Source organism: Benincasa hispida, chromosome 9, assembly GCF_027475165.1.
Source record: "Benincasa hispida cultivar pf3 chromosome 9, pf3_genome.v1.1, whole genome shotgun sequence".
In the NCBI taxonomy this organism is placed as follows: Eukaryota; Viridiplantae; Streptophyta; class Magnoliopsida; order Cucurbitales; family Cucurbitaceae; genus Benincasa; species Benincasa hispida.
This window is the reverse complement of record NC_143486.1, coordinates 28,509,847-28,526,819: the sequence shown is the minus strand read 5'-3', so window position 1 is coordinate 28,526,819 and position 16,973 is coordinate 28,509,847. Positions and strand designations below refer to the sequence as shown.

At 33.1% G+C, this 16,973-nt stretch overlaps 1 protein-coding gene across 5 annotated transcripts; it reads left to right on the top strand.

The window, feature by feature from the left end:
• On the top strand, positions 1–4,182 carry LOC120086821 (uncharacterized). 5 transcript variants are annotated; one of them, XR_005484339.2, is made up of 4 exons: positions 10–1,192; positions 1,510–1,608; positions 2,855–2,919; positions 3,092–4,182. XR_005484339.2 is itself a non-coding variant. In XM_090317505.1 (4 exons), the coding sequence occupies exons 1-4, from the start codon at positions 1,149–1,151 to the stop codon at positions 3,279–3,281; spliced, it is 354 nt and encodes a 117-aa protein (XP_090173631.1). In that variant the 5' UTR covers positions 39–1,148; the 3' UTR covers positions 3,282–4,182. The 5 variants fall into 5 exon arrangements, 2 of the variants coding, with proteins under 2 accessions (XP_090173631.1, XP_090173630.1); XR_005484338.2 differs by having other exon boundaries at positions 12–1,192; positions 1,516–1,608; XM_090317505.1 differs by having other exon boundaries at positions 39–1,192; positions 1,516–1,570.
• Positions 4,183–16,973: the final 12,791 nt, after the last annotated feature.

Here is a 16,973-nt window from a genome sequence, read left to right as displayed (position 1 = left end):
TAAACTCACTATAATAAGTCCAAGGCTAAAACACAGCCCATGCAAAGGACTAACAACAATAGATATTTGACAACGTCCAGGCAAAAACACTACAAAACACCACAAACAAAGCAACCAAAATACAAATAAAAAACCAATACAAGAAGCAAAAACTATGCTGGAAAAATAAAAGCTAATTTAAGCAAAAGTCTTGAATGGAATAGTCTTCAAATTTCTTGGAGAGGACGCACCACGAGGAGGCATTCCTACGGGCAACTTCAAACCGATCTGTCCAGCCAAACATGGAAACACCCTTTGGTTTCTCTCAAACCACAATTCAGCCAGCAAAGCCTTGACCACATTGATCCAAATTAATCGAGAATTTCTATTTAAATGTGGACCAATTAAGAGCTGCTGCACATTGCCTCTAAAATCATTGCTAAGCGCCCATGAAGTGTTGAAAATAGTGATCAGTTTCCACTAGCACTTTGCTGAATATGGGCAAGTGAAGAAGAGGTGCTGTAAATCCTCTCCATGCAGTTTACACAAAGGACACATGGAGGGGGGGACAAGCTACTAGAAGGCAGCTTACGTTGCATAATTGAGGAAATGTTTAGGAGGCCAAAGACCATTATCCACACAAGAATGTTAACACGTCTTGAGCAATTGGATTTCCACAACGCCTTTTAAGTCATTTTATCCAAAGGGAAAGATGGAGATAAATGTGCCGAGAGAGACTTCACAGAGAATATCATATTACTTGTTTTAACACATGAAGGTTTATGTCTACTGGATTAATTTAATAATGGGATCAATAAAATATAATTTAGGAAAAATTATACTTTTGATCTAAAAAACACATACACTTACACGCGACATAGATACGACATAACACTGACATGTCGACACGTCAATTTCTAAAAAAGTAGTATGCGACACATTGGAAACATATTATTATTATTATTATTTGCAAAAATAAATATATGTGTGCATATTTTGCCATATTGTGAAAAGAAAAAGAGAACCAAAAGGAAAAAAAAAGAAGAAAGGAGAAGTGACCATCGACGAAGCTGCCGGTTGTCTGATCGTTGTTGGTCTTTGTTGTTGAGTTTTGGGGAAACAGAAAGTGAAAGGAAAGAATATCGGGGGTTTTAAACTTTTGAGGATGGATGAGTAAGGGGCCAGTGCGTTTCGAGGATGGAAAAGTCAGTGGGTGAGTGTTGAAAACCCTTATGATTTAGAGAAAAATGGGTTGGACCTTAATGGGCTGACAAAACCATTGTTTTTTTCCATTTTTAAAAAAGAATTCAGCAGGAGTGTTAGTGCTTTATAGCTTTTGATCAATGAGGTTTGGATTTAATTTCTATTTAGTTCAAAAGTTGTATAAGAGGAGTGGGCTGTGGTGCTCGTTTAATGTTCAGTATCTTTACAAAGTTTTTCTTTCCTTTTTTTATTTTTTATTTTTTTATTTTTTATTTTTAGGTTATTAAAAAGAATGAAAGTGTGGTAAAGTTTCTAAATACTTTGTAGATGCAGTTTGAAGCGGTCTAGGAAGTTTCAGCTTGAAGATAGGCTCTTCTCATTGTCTTCAGTTACGTCCCCTGCTGTGTGTACTTTGACTATTAACCCGTGAGTGAAGTGGAAATCTAAGCTTTTCCTGATTATTCTTGTTGTATTGTCTTTCTTTATGTATGGATAGTATCTCATGTAATGAGCAAGGAAGTAAAGATTTTTCTGCACTTCATCCTGCAACTTGTATAAGATACTACAATCAAAATCTTCCTACTTGAACAGGATCTGTTCTATAGGTTGTACAATTGTGTCCTTGAGTTCTAAAAAATCTTCCTACTTACAGGACAAAGGATTTACTAGTTGCCATAGCTTTTCTCGAGAATACTTAGTTATGTTATACAAGAAATCATTTTCATGTTAAACAGTTGTAAACTGGTTTTTAATAGATTTTATTTACAAAAGATAAATGCATTAGAGAGCTTAGACAAGGACTTCCTATATGGTACAAGGTTTTAAGTTTTGGGCTAATAAGATATCCAGGTTTGGTGTCGGATCCGTCTTAGGAGTATGCTCTGCTATAGAGGGAGGATGTGAATGATGAACCATTTGCCTTTTCATGTTTGTACAGAAGATATTTTTGGAATTTGGTTCCACAATTGGATTCATTTTTCTTTTAAAGGAATGGAACTTCTTTGTGATTCTTCCTTTAAAGGAAAAGTTAAGGTTCTATATAATTATGTGGTTAAGGCAATATTATGGTGGAATATTTGGGTAGAAAAAAACTCTCTAGGGATTTTCTGGGGTGTGGGGAGGTTAATTATATTGCCAGACTAGGTGTAATTGTTCTCGTTGAGCTTCTTTGGACAATTAATTAAAATTGTTCTCCTTGACGGTAATTACTTCATATTGGGATGGTTTTTTGAATTTTTGTGGAGTGATTGAAGCATTTTGTGTCTTCATGTAACCTTTCAAATTCTTAATGGACGGTTGTCTTTGAGTGTGTTCTTTTCTAAGTTTAGGAAATTTCAGGCCTGAAATATTTTAGTTCTGTTTATGTTTATGCATATAGATCAGATAAATGATTTCTATGGTGACTGCATATGCTACAGAATATACATTGTTTTCCTGATGGAAAACATAAAATTTTGTTTTCCTGTAGTTTATGCCCCTTTCTATCCTTTAATTTCACATTTTTTTTTAATCTTATTTTTCTTCTCTTCCTCTCGCCATAGTTTCTACTGTAGTTTCCTCTTGTATTTCATATTTTCCTTTCTGTTCCTTTCTTTTATGGTGAGCCGTAACAGTAATGCTTGTGGTTTCTTGTAATTAAAATTTTAGTCTTCTTTTATGAACCTTGTTGCAGATGGGAGATCCGACTTGGGTCCTGGCAGATCGAAAGGTGGAGGCATATATTCCAGTGGACAATTGGTATTCTGCCCATCTTTTCCTTCGTTCCATAATTTTGCTTTAAATTTCTGTAACATAAACACTCTCTCAGGGTGGTCAGCACTGGATAGGCTTACACCCATTCACATTAGTTCATCCAAAGTTTCCTCATCCTTTGCACACGAATTATTGAATAAGTCATCTTTCTTTCAAGGTTAAGGATCGAGCATCTAAGCAGCGGGATTGAATACCCCGATCGAGTCAGAGTTCATACCACCCGCCCTGAACAAATAGAAGGCGTGAGCCACAGATCGCACATAAGCCACCAGGTTGCACGACAGAAGAACACCCAACATAAAGATGCACACTCCGAAATATTCATCTTCATTAGAGCTTTTTGGTAGTAGTTGTGACGAACAACCATCAGATGTCGGCTCATTGGTAAGGCGAGAGCTTCAAGCCTGATTTTTGATAGCATACCCCACACACAAGCACCACCTGACAAAGGGTGGACGAGGAAAGCTACAGGCCCAAAACCTTCTACCCTTCTTTCTAAATGGGGGTGCTTGGAGCACCTCATCTTGGAATTGAGTCCTTGCTCATTCCCGTCAGGCCCGAGTGATTGACTTTTCCTTCTCCACATCCACTCACGCTTCATTGAACCATGGCATGGTAAAGAGAAGAGAGTATGAAAGAATAGTAAACAGAACACACCGCAGAAAGATTCAAAATATGAGAAGGCATTTAACCATTAAACCATTGTAGGTTGGCCTAGTGATAAATAGTGGGTAAATAAAAGGCTAAGAGGTCATGAGTTCAATCCATAGTGGCCACCAACCTATGATCTAATATATTGCGAGTTTTCTTGACACCAAATGTTGTAGGGTCATAGCCCCTGAGCTATTTTACTTTATAACAATGAGTTTTTTTAAGGTCTTTTATCCTTGGATAGTTTTGATGAGAATTTATGCATTGCATTTGCAAAACCGGAAAAGGGAGGATGGGTTTCGGTGGATGCAAAGAGAATGCAGCATTCAAGCGAGCAAGATTTCGACTACGATGATGATCCAGACTTGACATTGTAAATTGTAAATGGATCCTTTGATGGCGTCTTTGTCATCTACAGAGTTGAAAGATGAGTACCCTAAATCCTCTTATTGTATTTCTAAGTAGGCAACCTATCTTTGCCAAGGCTAACGTAGGGAAGTGTAGCCTATTTTATATATGTGTTTGACCATGCTTATCTTTAGATCGTTTTATATTATAAATGAAGTAGATAGGATTCAAATCTATGATCGTTTGAAATTATGAATGTGTATTTATTAATAAATTTCTCGTTAGAGATATCTTGATCCCCTCTTTCCATGTTTCTTAAAGAATATGTAATGCTATATGGTGTTATTATTTCTTTTGATCTTTGGTAAAAAGACAAATTTCGTGGCACAAACATTTTTTTTCTTATTAAACATTTGACTTAAAGGTCGATAGTAAAATTTTTGTTCTAGTTGAATTTTCTTTTTCACATGTTATGGAGAGGTTAACTTGACATGACAGTACATAGTCAAATTATCAAATGAGCAAGTGTCTACGATAATAATAGTTAGAGTTCTTTCGACACAACTATAACTCGACGTTAATATACCTATTGCTCGAATGCATTAGTTGATATGACATTAATGAATTGGGGTGAGCAACCATCTTGGTTATTTAGACCTTCTGAATACTAGTACTTCCACAAATTTGAGTGTTCCTAAGTTTGCAAAACTAGGACAATGCTAAAAAAAAGGAAAGAAAGAAAAAGGAAAAAAAGAAGTGAAACATCACCCAAATTTCATCATTCTAAGAACTAAGTATTACACGAACCAATTGGGTTATTATGGATTAAAGGTGATTGGGTAATTCAAAGAAACATAACTCTAGAATAAAATATTCAAAATAAGATAGAGAAAAAACTATTCTCCTACACTAATAAAGGAAAAAACAAAGAAAATTTAAACCTTGAACTTTCACAATTGTATCAATTTACATATTTTATTACGTTTTTGTTTGGATAAACATCATGTCAGAATTTTAATTTTATTGATTAAACCTCTAAACTTTCATAGTGAATCAATTTGGATTCTCAATTAAGTTCTCTTTTGAAAATTGTTCATAAATCAACTACAATCGTCCATTTTATTAAACAGACATTTGAAGAAGTCTACAAATCTGTAAGAATTGAATGCATGGACGATTTTCAAATGTAAGATTAATAAATTGTCTAAGTTGATTCACTTGTAACAATGTAGAAGTTTAATTTGAAACAATTACATGCTTTACATGATATTCTTTAAAATGAGTCTAAAAGATGGTGTTAATTGATATGCATATATAAAAGTTAGAATTTAAATTGATACAATTATTAGTTCAATGTTTAAATTGATACAACTTCCAAAATTTAAGATGAATTGATTTTTTTCTTAATATAAAATATAAAAGTTTGATCTAAGAACTCTAATCATACTCTAATAGGGACCAAAATTTGTCAAAATTTTAGGAAAACGAATAAAGTGAAGGGGGCATGAAATTGACAACATATTGTGATAGAGACTTCTAGGCTTTGATAACCATTTAATGATATGATATATCTCTAACGAGAGTACTATAGCTAATTTTGAAATGATATGATAAATCTCTGACTAGAGTACTGCTTTAACTAATTTTGAAATTAATCACCATTATTGATATGCAAATATAAACATATAAGATCTCACTTGATTTGTACACTCAACGATGAATTCGTTATTTAGAGACAATGTGACTTGAAATAAAAAGATTCTGGACGTAGCTGGTGCGATATTTGTCTCAATGCCTATGATGCCTAAGTTGCAAGAGAATATTGGTTGTGGAAAGAGTTGGATGAGAATTCACTTACTCCTTATGGAGTCATGATGGTATATGTATGGGCTAGTTTTTTGGGGTTTGAATAAAAGGAGATTTGGAGTTCAAAAAAGTGAAAACGGACCAATTTTGCTCAATACTCAAGAAGGGGCTAAAACTTCAAAATAGAGAAAAGAGAACCATTTTGCCCAAATAAGGTGGGTGTTGCAGCGTTGTGATGGTGCTGTAGTGTGTGGAGAGCGTTGTGGCACCGTAATCAAATGCACGCGGATACCAATCCTCAGCGATGCAGTGCTCTGGCTTTGTGATTCATTTTAGGAAATAATTTGTGCTCTTTGAAAATTTTTGGCTACTAATTATAGGGTTTTATCAACCCTAATGGACGAAACTACAAAGCCTTAGAGAGTGTTTAAGCTATAGGAAAGGTGTGAAAGAGTGAGGGAATCGATTGGTGGTCGTTCATTGATTACGGGGTGAAAAATCAAGGAGTTCCCGACGTACATCTTCCTTCGATGGGATTCACAACGACAATAGTGTTTCTCTATTTCCTTTATTTTTTTTACACAACATATGATTGTTGCATCGTATGCGAATATGTTTGTAACTACAATGATGTTTTAGGCTGTTAATGAACTTCTTTATAGATTTCAGTCAATGCTTAGTATTTTCTATGGATGTTGCGGATTTGATTGCTTTCCAATATTATTATGCTTCTTACATTGATTGATCATCGATGCATGTTAAATTCAATGTTCAATTAAAAAGATTATATGTTTAATTGAACCTATAATATTGGATCATTGTTAATCTATCATGCAAATAGTTAGGTTAATAATGAAAGTTGTTTATGACTATTCCTAATGTCATTCATGCTTCTTAATTTGGTTTTAAGAAATTAGTGATCAATTAGGTTTGCATGAGAAAAGATTATTGTTGAAAGATGATAATTCGAAGAATAGTTTCTAGACTTAAACATATTATAAACACAATATTTCATAGAATCTATGCATGAATTAATGAAGTATTGAACAACTTTCTCTTGAATTTCAATCTCTATTTTGCCTTTTTTTTTTTTTTTTCAAATCATATTCATCTAGTTTCTAATCCTTAGATAAAATACAAACGATTCTAGGATAACTAAACTTAATAAGGACATTTGATCTCTAGAGGACGATACTGACACATGCATCACATCAGCTTGTGTGTAAAATTAACTGTATATACTAGGGTATAATCAGTATAAAAATTCTTCACTTTCCTCCCCCAAATTTGACTAAGCATTTTCTGATATTACTAACAATCTAGACATTTCTTAACAAAGAGACTTTTGGGTAGACATTTCTTATAATTTTCCTTTTTTCTTCTCTTCTTAAGATTTGGGCTCTCAAATATCTGAACTTTCCTTCATCATTGATATCAAGATGTGGGTGTGTAACTTGTAGACCCTTAAGCTGACTTAGCCACTCTCTTGGTCTCATCCCTAGTTGAGGCCGAGGGTGGCTCTCATGGAGCCCTGACTTGTAGCTGATCACTTGGCCTAACTCAGAGTTTGAATACAGAGAAGAAGAAGACAAGAGGTGCAATCGCTATTTCTTTCTATATTTCTGTGTATTCTTTTAATACAGCGTACAACCTTTTCTTATATAAGATCTATATATACATTTAGGGTTTTTCTGCTTTACACTTAATAATAAAAGAATAAAGAATAACAACTTAATTACATAGCCTCCTACGTGTCACATGATCATTGGCTTGAGGGAGTGAGTAGGCCGATTGGCTAAATAGCTTTTCCTTTTCCTTTAAAATATTCTCCACTGCTTTGTTAGACTGATGATGTGGTGAGATGCTGCTGAAGTGTCTTGTTGCTGCCACATGATTGGTCCTTGCTTTCTTTAATCCTAACATCCCCCCTCAAACTCATGGGGAGTTCTACAACACAAAGTTTGCTTCGGAGTAGTTGAAATTGTGACTGTGTCAACGGTTTCGTTAAGTAATAAGCAATCTGATCACAGGAAGGGATATACCTGACTTCAAGTTGCCCATTAATGACCTGATCTCTTACAAAATGGACATCAAGTTCTATGTGCTTTGTTCGAGCACGGAACACAGGATTGGACGCTAGAGCCCCAGCACTGATGTTATCACACCACAGAATCGATTTGTACGGTTGATGAACATGTAATTCAGCACGGAGTTGTTTGAGCCAAATGATCTCTGTCGTGGTGTGAGCTAATGCATGGTACTCGAACTCCGTGCTGGACCTAGCAACTGCTGTTTGCTTTTTAGAGGACCAAGAAACAAGGTTGTTACCAACATACACACAGTAGGCAACAATAGATTTCTTATCATCAACATTTGAAGCCCAATCAGCATCCGAATAGGCTGTGAGCTGCAAATCAGTGCTAGGTTGAAACAAGATCCCATAATGCCTAGTAGCACTAACATACTGTAGTACTCTTTTGGTTGCTTGCCAATGTATATCAGTGGGTGCTTTAAGAAACTGACTGAGATGATTTACTATATAAGCTATATTAGGTCTAGTGTTTGTCAGGTATTGAAGTGCACCAATAGTACTTCTAAACAAAAACGGATCATATAGTAGTTAACCATCATTGATAGACAGATGTTTACCTACTATGCACAGTGAAGTGACAGACTTGAGATCCGTGAGCACAAGTTTATGTAATAAGTCTTCCACATACTTTGCTTGATTGAGTATGAAACCATATTGTAGATAGTGCACCTGAATTCCCAAGAAGTATGTTAGTCGACCGAGATCTTTTAATGCAAAGCGACTGTCAAACAGTTGAATGAGGCGTGATACAACTTGAGTAATGTTGCCTGTAATTATCAGATCATCAACATATTCAGTAGAAAAATGATTATGTCACTTGTGTGAAGAATATATAGAGAATTGTCTGCTCTATACACTGTGAACCCCCATTCAACTAAAGCACTTCCAAGGGTGTTGCTCCACGCTCGAGGGGCCTGTTTTAAGCCATATATGGCTTTGTTTAACCTGCACACATAATCTGGATGGTCAGCACTAACATACCCACTTGGTTGCTTCATGTAGACTTCTTCTTGGAGATTGTCATTTAGAAAGGTGTTGTTGAAATCAAGTTGGCGAATCTTCCATCCTCTTGATACTGCTATACTGAGTACTACTCTGATTGTGGACGCCTTTACAACTGGACTGAACATTTCAAAGAAATCGATTCTTTGATGCTGATGAAAACCTTTGGCAACTAACCGAGCCTTGTATCTATCAATGGTCCCATCAGGACATTTTTTCAACCTGAATATCCATTTATTTTCCAAGACATTGTACGAGGCAGAGGGTGGTACTAGTTGCCATGTCTTTCGTTGAACAAATGCCTCATATTCAACATCCATAGCAGTCCTCCACTAAGGTATTTTAAGTGCTTCTGTGACTCGTGTTGGCTCGATAGTTTTCCAATCTGTCTTGATTGTAAGCAGTATTTTAGGCTTAAAAATTCCAGCTTTTGCTCGAGTAACCATGGGTGTGTGGGTTGAATAGGGGTTGGTTGCTGTGGACAAGTATTTGTCAAGGGGATGGACTGTGATGTTTGGACTTGAGTGGCTTGCTCTATCTAAATAGGATCAGTCCTTGTGGGAGTGGATGTATTGGCTAGGCAGAGAGGAGTGGTGTTGGAAGGAGGAGGTATAAGACTGTTTGGTGATGGGATATCTGGTATACTGATGGAAGTTGTGGCTGGAATAGAGGGATTATGTGTGGAGTGTGGCGAAGTAGGCTGATTTGTAGCAATGAAAGGTACAGTTGAGCTGGGAGTGATGGTAGATGTTTTGTGCAGTAAATCAGGGAGGCTTGGAGGAGAGTTGCTAATGGTCGGTGAAGCAGGACTTGCATGTGAAGAAGCAGAAGTAACCTGAAAGTCAGCAGAAAAAGGAAATTCAGTCTCATTAAACACAACATTTCGGGAGATGTACACTTTATCTGACTTGAACATGCATCGATGACCTTTGTGAAGAAGGCTTGGACCAAGATACACACACTTTTCAGAGTGATACTGAAATTTATGTTGCTGATACGGTCTAATGCACGAATAACAGGCACAGCCAAACGTTCGCAGCTTGGTGATATCAAGAACTCGATTGAATAATATTTGTGTTGGGGACTGACCTTGCAGCACAGGGGTGGGCAGGCCATTAATTAACATGTTAACAGCTGCAAATGCATCCCACCAATACTGATATGGCACGGAGGCTTGAGCAAGTAGGGTGAGTCCCATTTCAACCAAGTGTCTATGTTTCCTTTCCACTCTTCCATTCTGAGCTGAAGTATAAGGGCAGGAATACCTGCTTGCAATGCCAAGGGAAGCACACAACTGATGTATTTTTGTAAACTCAGTACCATTGTCTGAATGAAACACCTTTATTGTAGTATCAAACTTATTTTTAACTGTCTGAATAAAGTGATTGAAGGCTGCCAGTACATCTGACTTTTGTTTAAGTGGGTAAGTCCATAGAAAACGACTGTAGTCATCTAAAAATGATATATAGTATCTAAAACCAGCTGTTGACTGTAATGGGGCTGGTCCCCAAACATCAGAGTGAATGAGGTCAAACGTATGCTTAGCTCTAGAATCAGACAAAGGAAAAGGAAGAGAATGGGACTTGCCCAGTTGACATGAATCACAAAACAACTTCTTTTCATTATGTTTAACAGATTGGTTACACTGTTGTAGTATAATTTTCAAAATTTTTGGGGAGGGATGACCTAATCTTTTGTGCCACAAATCAGTTGACTCAACTACATTAACACTGATGTTTAACCCTCTAGACAGTATCCTCAAAGGATCGGAAGAGCCAATGTCTTCTAGAGCATGAAGTTACCCCTTTCAAGCTTGATGCTGGTAATTTGGTTAGAAGTTGATTTAGGGGTGGCGTGCTGTACTTTGTAGACTCAGTCCCATTGATTGATCGAGCGGCGTTGGCCATGAGAGAACTCTGATACCAAGTTTGAATATAGAGAAGAAGAAGACAAAAGGTGCAGCCGCTATTTCTTTCTATATTTCTGTGTATTCTTTTAATACAGTGTACATCCTTTTCTTATATAAGCTCTGATGGAACAGGAGACATACGTAGTGGAATTAGGATCTAATTACACTCTAATTGCTCTTAAATTAAAGGAAATAAGCATGCATCATGAAGGGAAAAACAGTGAATTAAAAGTGTAGGATACTACCTTTGAAGCTCCCGAAAACTACTTTTCCTCATTGAATCTCGACCCGAACTCTTTCAGACCACCACTAGAGTTGATCTACTATCCTCTGGACTCAGAACTGAGTTGTGGAACCCGGTGGATGAAGAAAATCGAGAGAGAGAAAAGAGATGGAAAATAAGATGGAATTTGGGTAGGTTTGGGTTTTTCTCTTTTTTTCAAAGTTGTGATTTTTCCAGCCCAAATATGAAAACCAATTTCCAAAATTGCAAAAACTCTTTTCATTCAAAATGAAAGCCCAATTTATAGAAAAATCCATGCAACAATTGCATGAACTAAATGCATAAAAAACCCAACACCTATATTCCACTATCTTAGTGGGCTTAATGTCTCCACTATAAGCCAACACCTAGTCCACTATTTTGTTAGTGGAATTATCCAACAAAAGTTTGGATTTTCCCACTAACTATAGTCAAAGGGCAAAATAGTCATTTGGTCAAAGTCAAACTTTCACCAAAAAGTCAACATTTTGACTTTTTATGATTTTTCCCGTGTTGTCTAATTTTGACCTCCCGACCATGAATCCGCATTCATTTTCTCGAAATTTAAATCAAGGTCGGTCAAAGTTTGATTTTTCAAAGTCAAAAGTCAACTCTTTGACTTTTTACATCTTTGACCATTTCCATCATTTCCGAGCTTTCGAATATGAACATTTTCATATTCTTGATATTTAAATCACATTTAAATATTAAAGTTGTATCTCTAAGCTGAAAAACCCGACCACTATATCACATAGACTTGTCAGTTTCTCTCTCTCTACATAATTCGAACAATTTGAATTATTCTATCATACTGTTCTAAGTTTATTTCATATGAGCTAGTAGGGGAACCTAATGGACCTATAGATCATGTGCTCGAATGATTTGAGATTAGCTAGCTAAACTCTTTAGACGGAGCTAATCAACATTCGTTAACTAACGGGTCATTCCACTAAAGTCTCGTAGTTGCACTCCCCTCACTATAGATATATTTGTGTCCATTTGATATAACCATGATTAGTAAGTTAATCCTTCACAGGTTGTTCGTAATCTCGGCTGGGTCATAAAAACCGTTTTACCCCCAAGACTACGTCTTGTTCCTTAAGTTCCACTGATCCTCTAATAAACAATTGGTTTAAGGTCCAACCTATAAACTGAATCCCTCTCGGGCCAAGGAGAAGATGGGGCCCCATGTTCAAGACCTGGATTCAGTACTAAAGGGAACAACCTATCTACTATCCCTATAATGGGTAGGAGTGAATTCCGTCTTGCACCCTATGTTCCCAACTATCCACCCGATCTTACCCCTGAAATGGGAGGCTTATTGGGCTAGCGATATTGAGCTGCCCTCACCTATACAGATCTAAGGATAATTCCGACTGAACAGGAGTTCATAGTTAGCTTAGGATTAAGAATAAATTACCTAGGTCATCAATTAACGAAATAGTCAGTTTTATACATAAAACGACATTTAGAACGTAAAAAGTGACTATTTCATGGTTCAGTTTTATGTAAACTCTTTACATAGGATGCCCCCACTCACATATCTCTATATGAACGATTCAGGATCACATCGTTTGTACTAATTACAAAGTGGGCCGCATCCATAGTGTCCCCAAAATAAGGTGCCCAACCTTATTCATATACTATAGACCATTTTGGCTATATATTTGAACTTGATCCATCTTTATGTCACTACATAAAGTTCAAACTACATTAAATAACCTCAGGACCTTAGTTTATTGGATTCAAGATTACAATTTCAATAACAACTTTATCGAAAAACAAAACAGAACATGTTTATTAATTTACAAATTACGAGTTTTAGGACATAAAATCCAGCAAGCTCTGTATATATATTTAGGGTTTTTCTGCTTTACACTTAATAATAAAAGAATAAAGAATAACAACTTAATTACATAGCCTCCTACGTGTCACATGATCACTGGCTTGAGGGAGTGAATAGGTCAATTGGCTAAATAGCTTTTCCTTTTCCTTTAAAATGTTCTCCACTACTTTGTTGGATTGATGATGTGGTGAGATGCTGCTGAAGTGTCTTGTTGCTGCCACATGATTGGTCCTTGCTTTCTTTAATCCTAACACTCAGGTTTTTAAGTCTTGTATCTTGTCCTTTGTCCCATTTATAAAGTCCAAACAAATTTATCCCTAACAACTATCATAAGCATATATTGATATGCATTTACAATAAAGTATGTAAGTGTGAAAAATACTATCGCTAAAAAAGTGGTATAAGCAAAAATGAGTTTAGCTAGCTCAATTAATTTACATGTTAGTAGATCGAGAGATCTGTGGTACAAATTTTCTTATCTCTTTTGTACCTTAAAAAAAAAAAAAGAAAAAAAAAAGAAAAAAGAAGAAGATGAAGAAATAACGTAGGTAGTACTATTCAATACTTTAAAATGTTAACATCCTTATAAAAAATTCTCACCACTAAGTACCAAACTAATCTTTTTTATTTGTAAATTGAAAAATAAAAAATGATTTAGTTGAAGAAAAGTTTGTCAATCTTCTTCTTGTTGGCACGTGTTTTTTGGTTTAAAAAAGTGTTTTTTTTCCCTTTATGAGTTCAAGTTAATTTTTATATTTTTTTTGAAGATTCTTTCAGCTTATGTTTATAACATATATATTGTAGGTATCTTTATAATAGCACTACAATGCTACAATATTTAAATTTTAAATTATTAATGATTCTTGCAGCATATCTTTATAACATATTGTACATATTTTTATAATAATATACTACTACAATATAGTCATATTGGAAAATTACAATCTTTTGATACCCTAAATAATTTGGTACCCCACATAATCATGCCCTTCATGCGTGAGAATATCACACATATCTATTAGAGAAAAAGAGTGTTTTTTTTTAAGCAAAATAAATGTACACGTGGTTAGATTCAAGCTTCTAAATGTTGACCCCAATGAAAATATAGAAGCCGTATCATTTTTTACCTGGATGAAAATCTATGTCTATACTATATTAAAAGAGGTTAGGTAAAGAGAATCTTTACATATTCTTTTTGCCCTCACATTTTTCATCATATTGTGGTTGTGACCTTTTGAGTGCAAATGGAGGTGACTTTTTCAATTTTAAATTTACAAACTAAATTCATGTATTTAAAAAATAAAGTTTTTCTTCGAATAAGTGTAATTGATATTGACGAGACGTGACTCTTCAAGATAGGATGCAATAAAGGACAATTGGATGCATCTATATTCGGGGTGGGGATGGCTGCACACATCAAATTGGTGCATTGATTCTTTCAATGTATATGTGAGATGCACGTGTGTAAAAGAAAAATAAAATCAATATTTGCATTTACATTCTTAAAAAATAATTCCATGAGACCCAAAGTTTCAATAAAATAATTAGAGAATTTAATTAAATGAAAGTAATAATTAATATGATGAAACAATGGATTCTTTCGTGTGACTTCACAATAGATATATAATAATATTAGAATAAATATTATTGCATTATATATATATATATATATATATTACAATACTGGAATATCAACATATTAACTTGATAATTTAACTACTAGAACAAATTTTCTCTTTTTGTATTGGATATGAGATTTTTTTTTTCAAAAAGACGACAATATGGAAACATTAAAATAAAAATTATTACATTATCTAACTTTTAAAAGTTGATGGTAACTAAAATAAAATTAAATATATGCTAAAAAATAATTAGAACAACAAGATTTCAGATGCATTGTATGTGTTTCTTGACTAGTATTTATAAAACATAGAATAAATCTAGAAAAACTATATAAATAATAAATTTATAAACATATTTAATTTAATAATAAATATTCTATCATTTTAAACTCATTGAAACTTTTACATAGTAAAATTTAGTAAAATTTATGTCCACATTTATTATATTTTGTTCATATTTTTTTTTTTAGTGTTTATTAAGTTTTTGTATATAGTGTAAATGCTTATTATTTATTATGTCGCCGTAGAACACATAAACATAAAGAAATATCAATGATTTGTCAATCATGTCTACAAAAAAAATTTAATTAATTTCTTGTTATGAAATTTTTTTTGAATTATCAATGAACATTAACTTATTTTATCGACATTTTCATTAAGATTCCTTACAAATACCATGTGGTATATGTACTAATGTATGTTTACATTCTATTGCTTTTACTAATTAAAAAAAAGAAAGATATTTAGTAAAGTTTCAATCAAACAATAAATATAAGAAGAATTATTAAACTCCTGATAGATAACAAAACATTGAAACTAAAAGTTAAATCATATGAAAGAAATAATAAAACTATATATTTGAATGATTGAAGTCCGTGTGATAATAATTTGGTTTTTGAAAATTAGATTTACTTTTTTACCACTTATTTATCATGATGTTCATCTTTTCTAACTAACACTTCAATCTTAAGTTTTTAATAGTTAAATAACATTTTATTTTTTATTTTATTTTATTTTTATAGTTTTTAAATTTTGGTTTATTTTTAAAAACATTCCTAAAAAATAGACAGAATCAAAGATTAATAGTTATCAAACAAGCATAAATAAGTATTTTATACTGGTTTTTTAAATAATTTGAATGTAATTATTATTATCATTATAATTATGGTCACATTAATACTTTGTTAGGCATTTTTCTTGTACTCATGCATTGATTTCTTTAAGTACGAGAGAACTATTTAATTACCTCTGGTTGATATCAAATTTATGGACATATATAAGAATGTTGATACATACATACATATCTATATACATATATATACATATCTATATCTATATATATATATACACCATAAATTCACGACGAATATCATTATTTTAAAATAACATTGATTTGCCAAAAATGAGTAAAACTTAATTGACATAATATTTGTACTCTCAATTTTGAAGTTGGAAGTTTGATTCCACTATATATATATATATATATATATATAGACCTAAACTATTTAATTTCTACTTATTAGCCAAAATAATACGTTCATTTCATTTCAAAATTCATACTTTTTAACTAATTAACTCATTATATATTCAGGTTATAATTAAAATAAGGAATAAAGTCAATTTGTATCCCTAAATTAATTGTAACTTCAAAATTATGATGGTATCAATTTGAACTCTAAATTTACATAATTAATTAATTTAGACCCTCTAATAGTGATTTCTATTTTTTCTTTATTTCCATTTAAAAATCAAGAGAATCACTTAAATGTAATAACAATTTAATTTTTCTTAGGTAAATAATAATAACAAAAAAAGATAAAAGAAGATGAGAAAATGTGAAAATTAACCACAATCATGTTAAATAAAATACATTATTATATTTGGTTGCGAACATTTCTCTCTAATATTTTCGCTAATCGAGACATTTAAAAAGTCTTATATATGTGTGAAAATTATACATTAAAAATTTAAAATAAATTAAATCCTAATGAAAGGTCTATATCGATTCATCTATGAAAGTTTAAGATTTTAAGTAATATAATTATATCATTTTGAGATTTTTCAAGTGATATCAACCCTCAAAATTCAAGTCAAACTAAGCAAAACCCAATTGATATAGTGTAAAACTCGAATTCAAAAGTTCAAATTTAAAGTATATAAAAATTGATTTTTTTTCATTAAAAACAAAACATTTGACAGAAAGTCCATTTTAAATATTCATAATTAATTCATCATTCTTAGATTTATTGGTAATTAGATGCATATGTCTAAATATAGAGATTTGTGGTAATAATTTGAATCTTTTATTTTTCTTATTAAAACAAACAAACAATATAGAGCTTCTTTATTATGGAACACATTTTCAGGTGTAGGCAGAATTTGTACAAGAGTTGGCATAACAATTAATAACAGAAAATTCATATAATAATAATGGAAAATGCATAAAACAATTTCCAAAATTCTCTTTTATAATAGATTAACAAATCATAAAATCCCAAATT

Bases quoted from the DNA above. Each gene is read 5' to 3' on its own strand.
- LOC120086821 (XM_090317504.1), top strand. From the start codon at position 1,149: ATGAGTAAGGGGCCAGTGCGTTTCGAGGATGGAAAAGTCAGTGG. The intron at 1,193-1,509 runs GTGAGTGTTGAA...AATACTTTGTAG, and splicing joins GAGGATGGAAAAGTCAGTGG to ATGCAGTTTGAAGCGGTCTA. The intron at 1,571-2,854 runs GTTACGTCCCCT...ACCTTGTTGCAG, and splicing joins GGCTCTTCTCATTGTCTTCA to ATGGGAGATCCGACTTGGGT.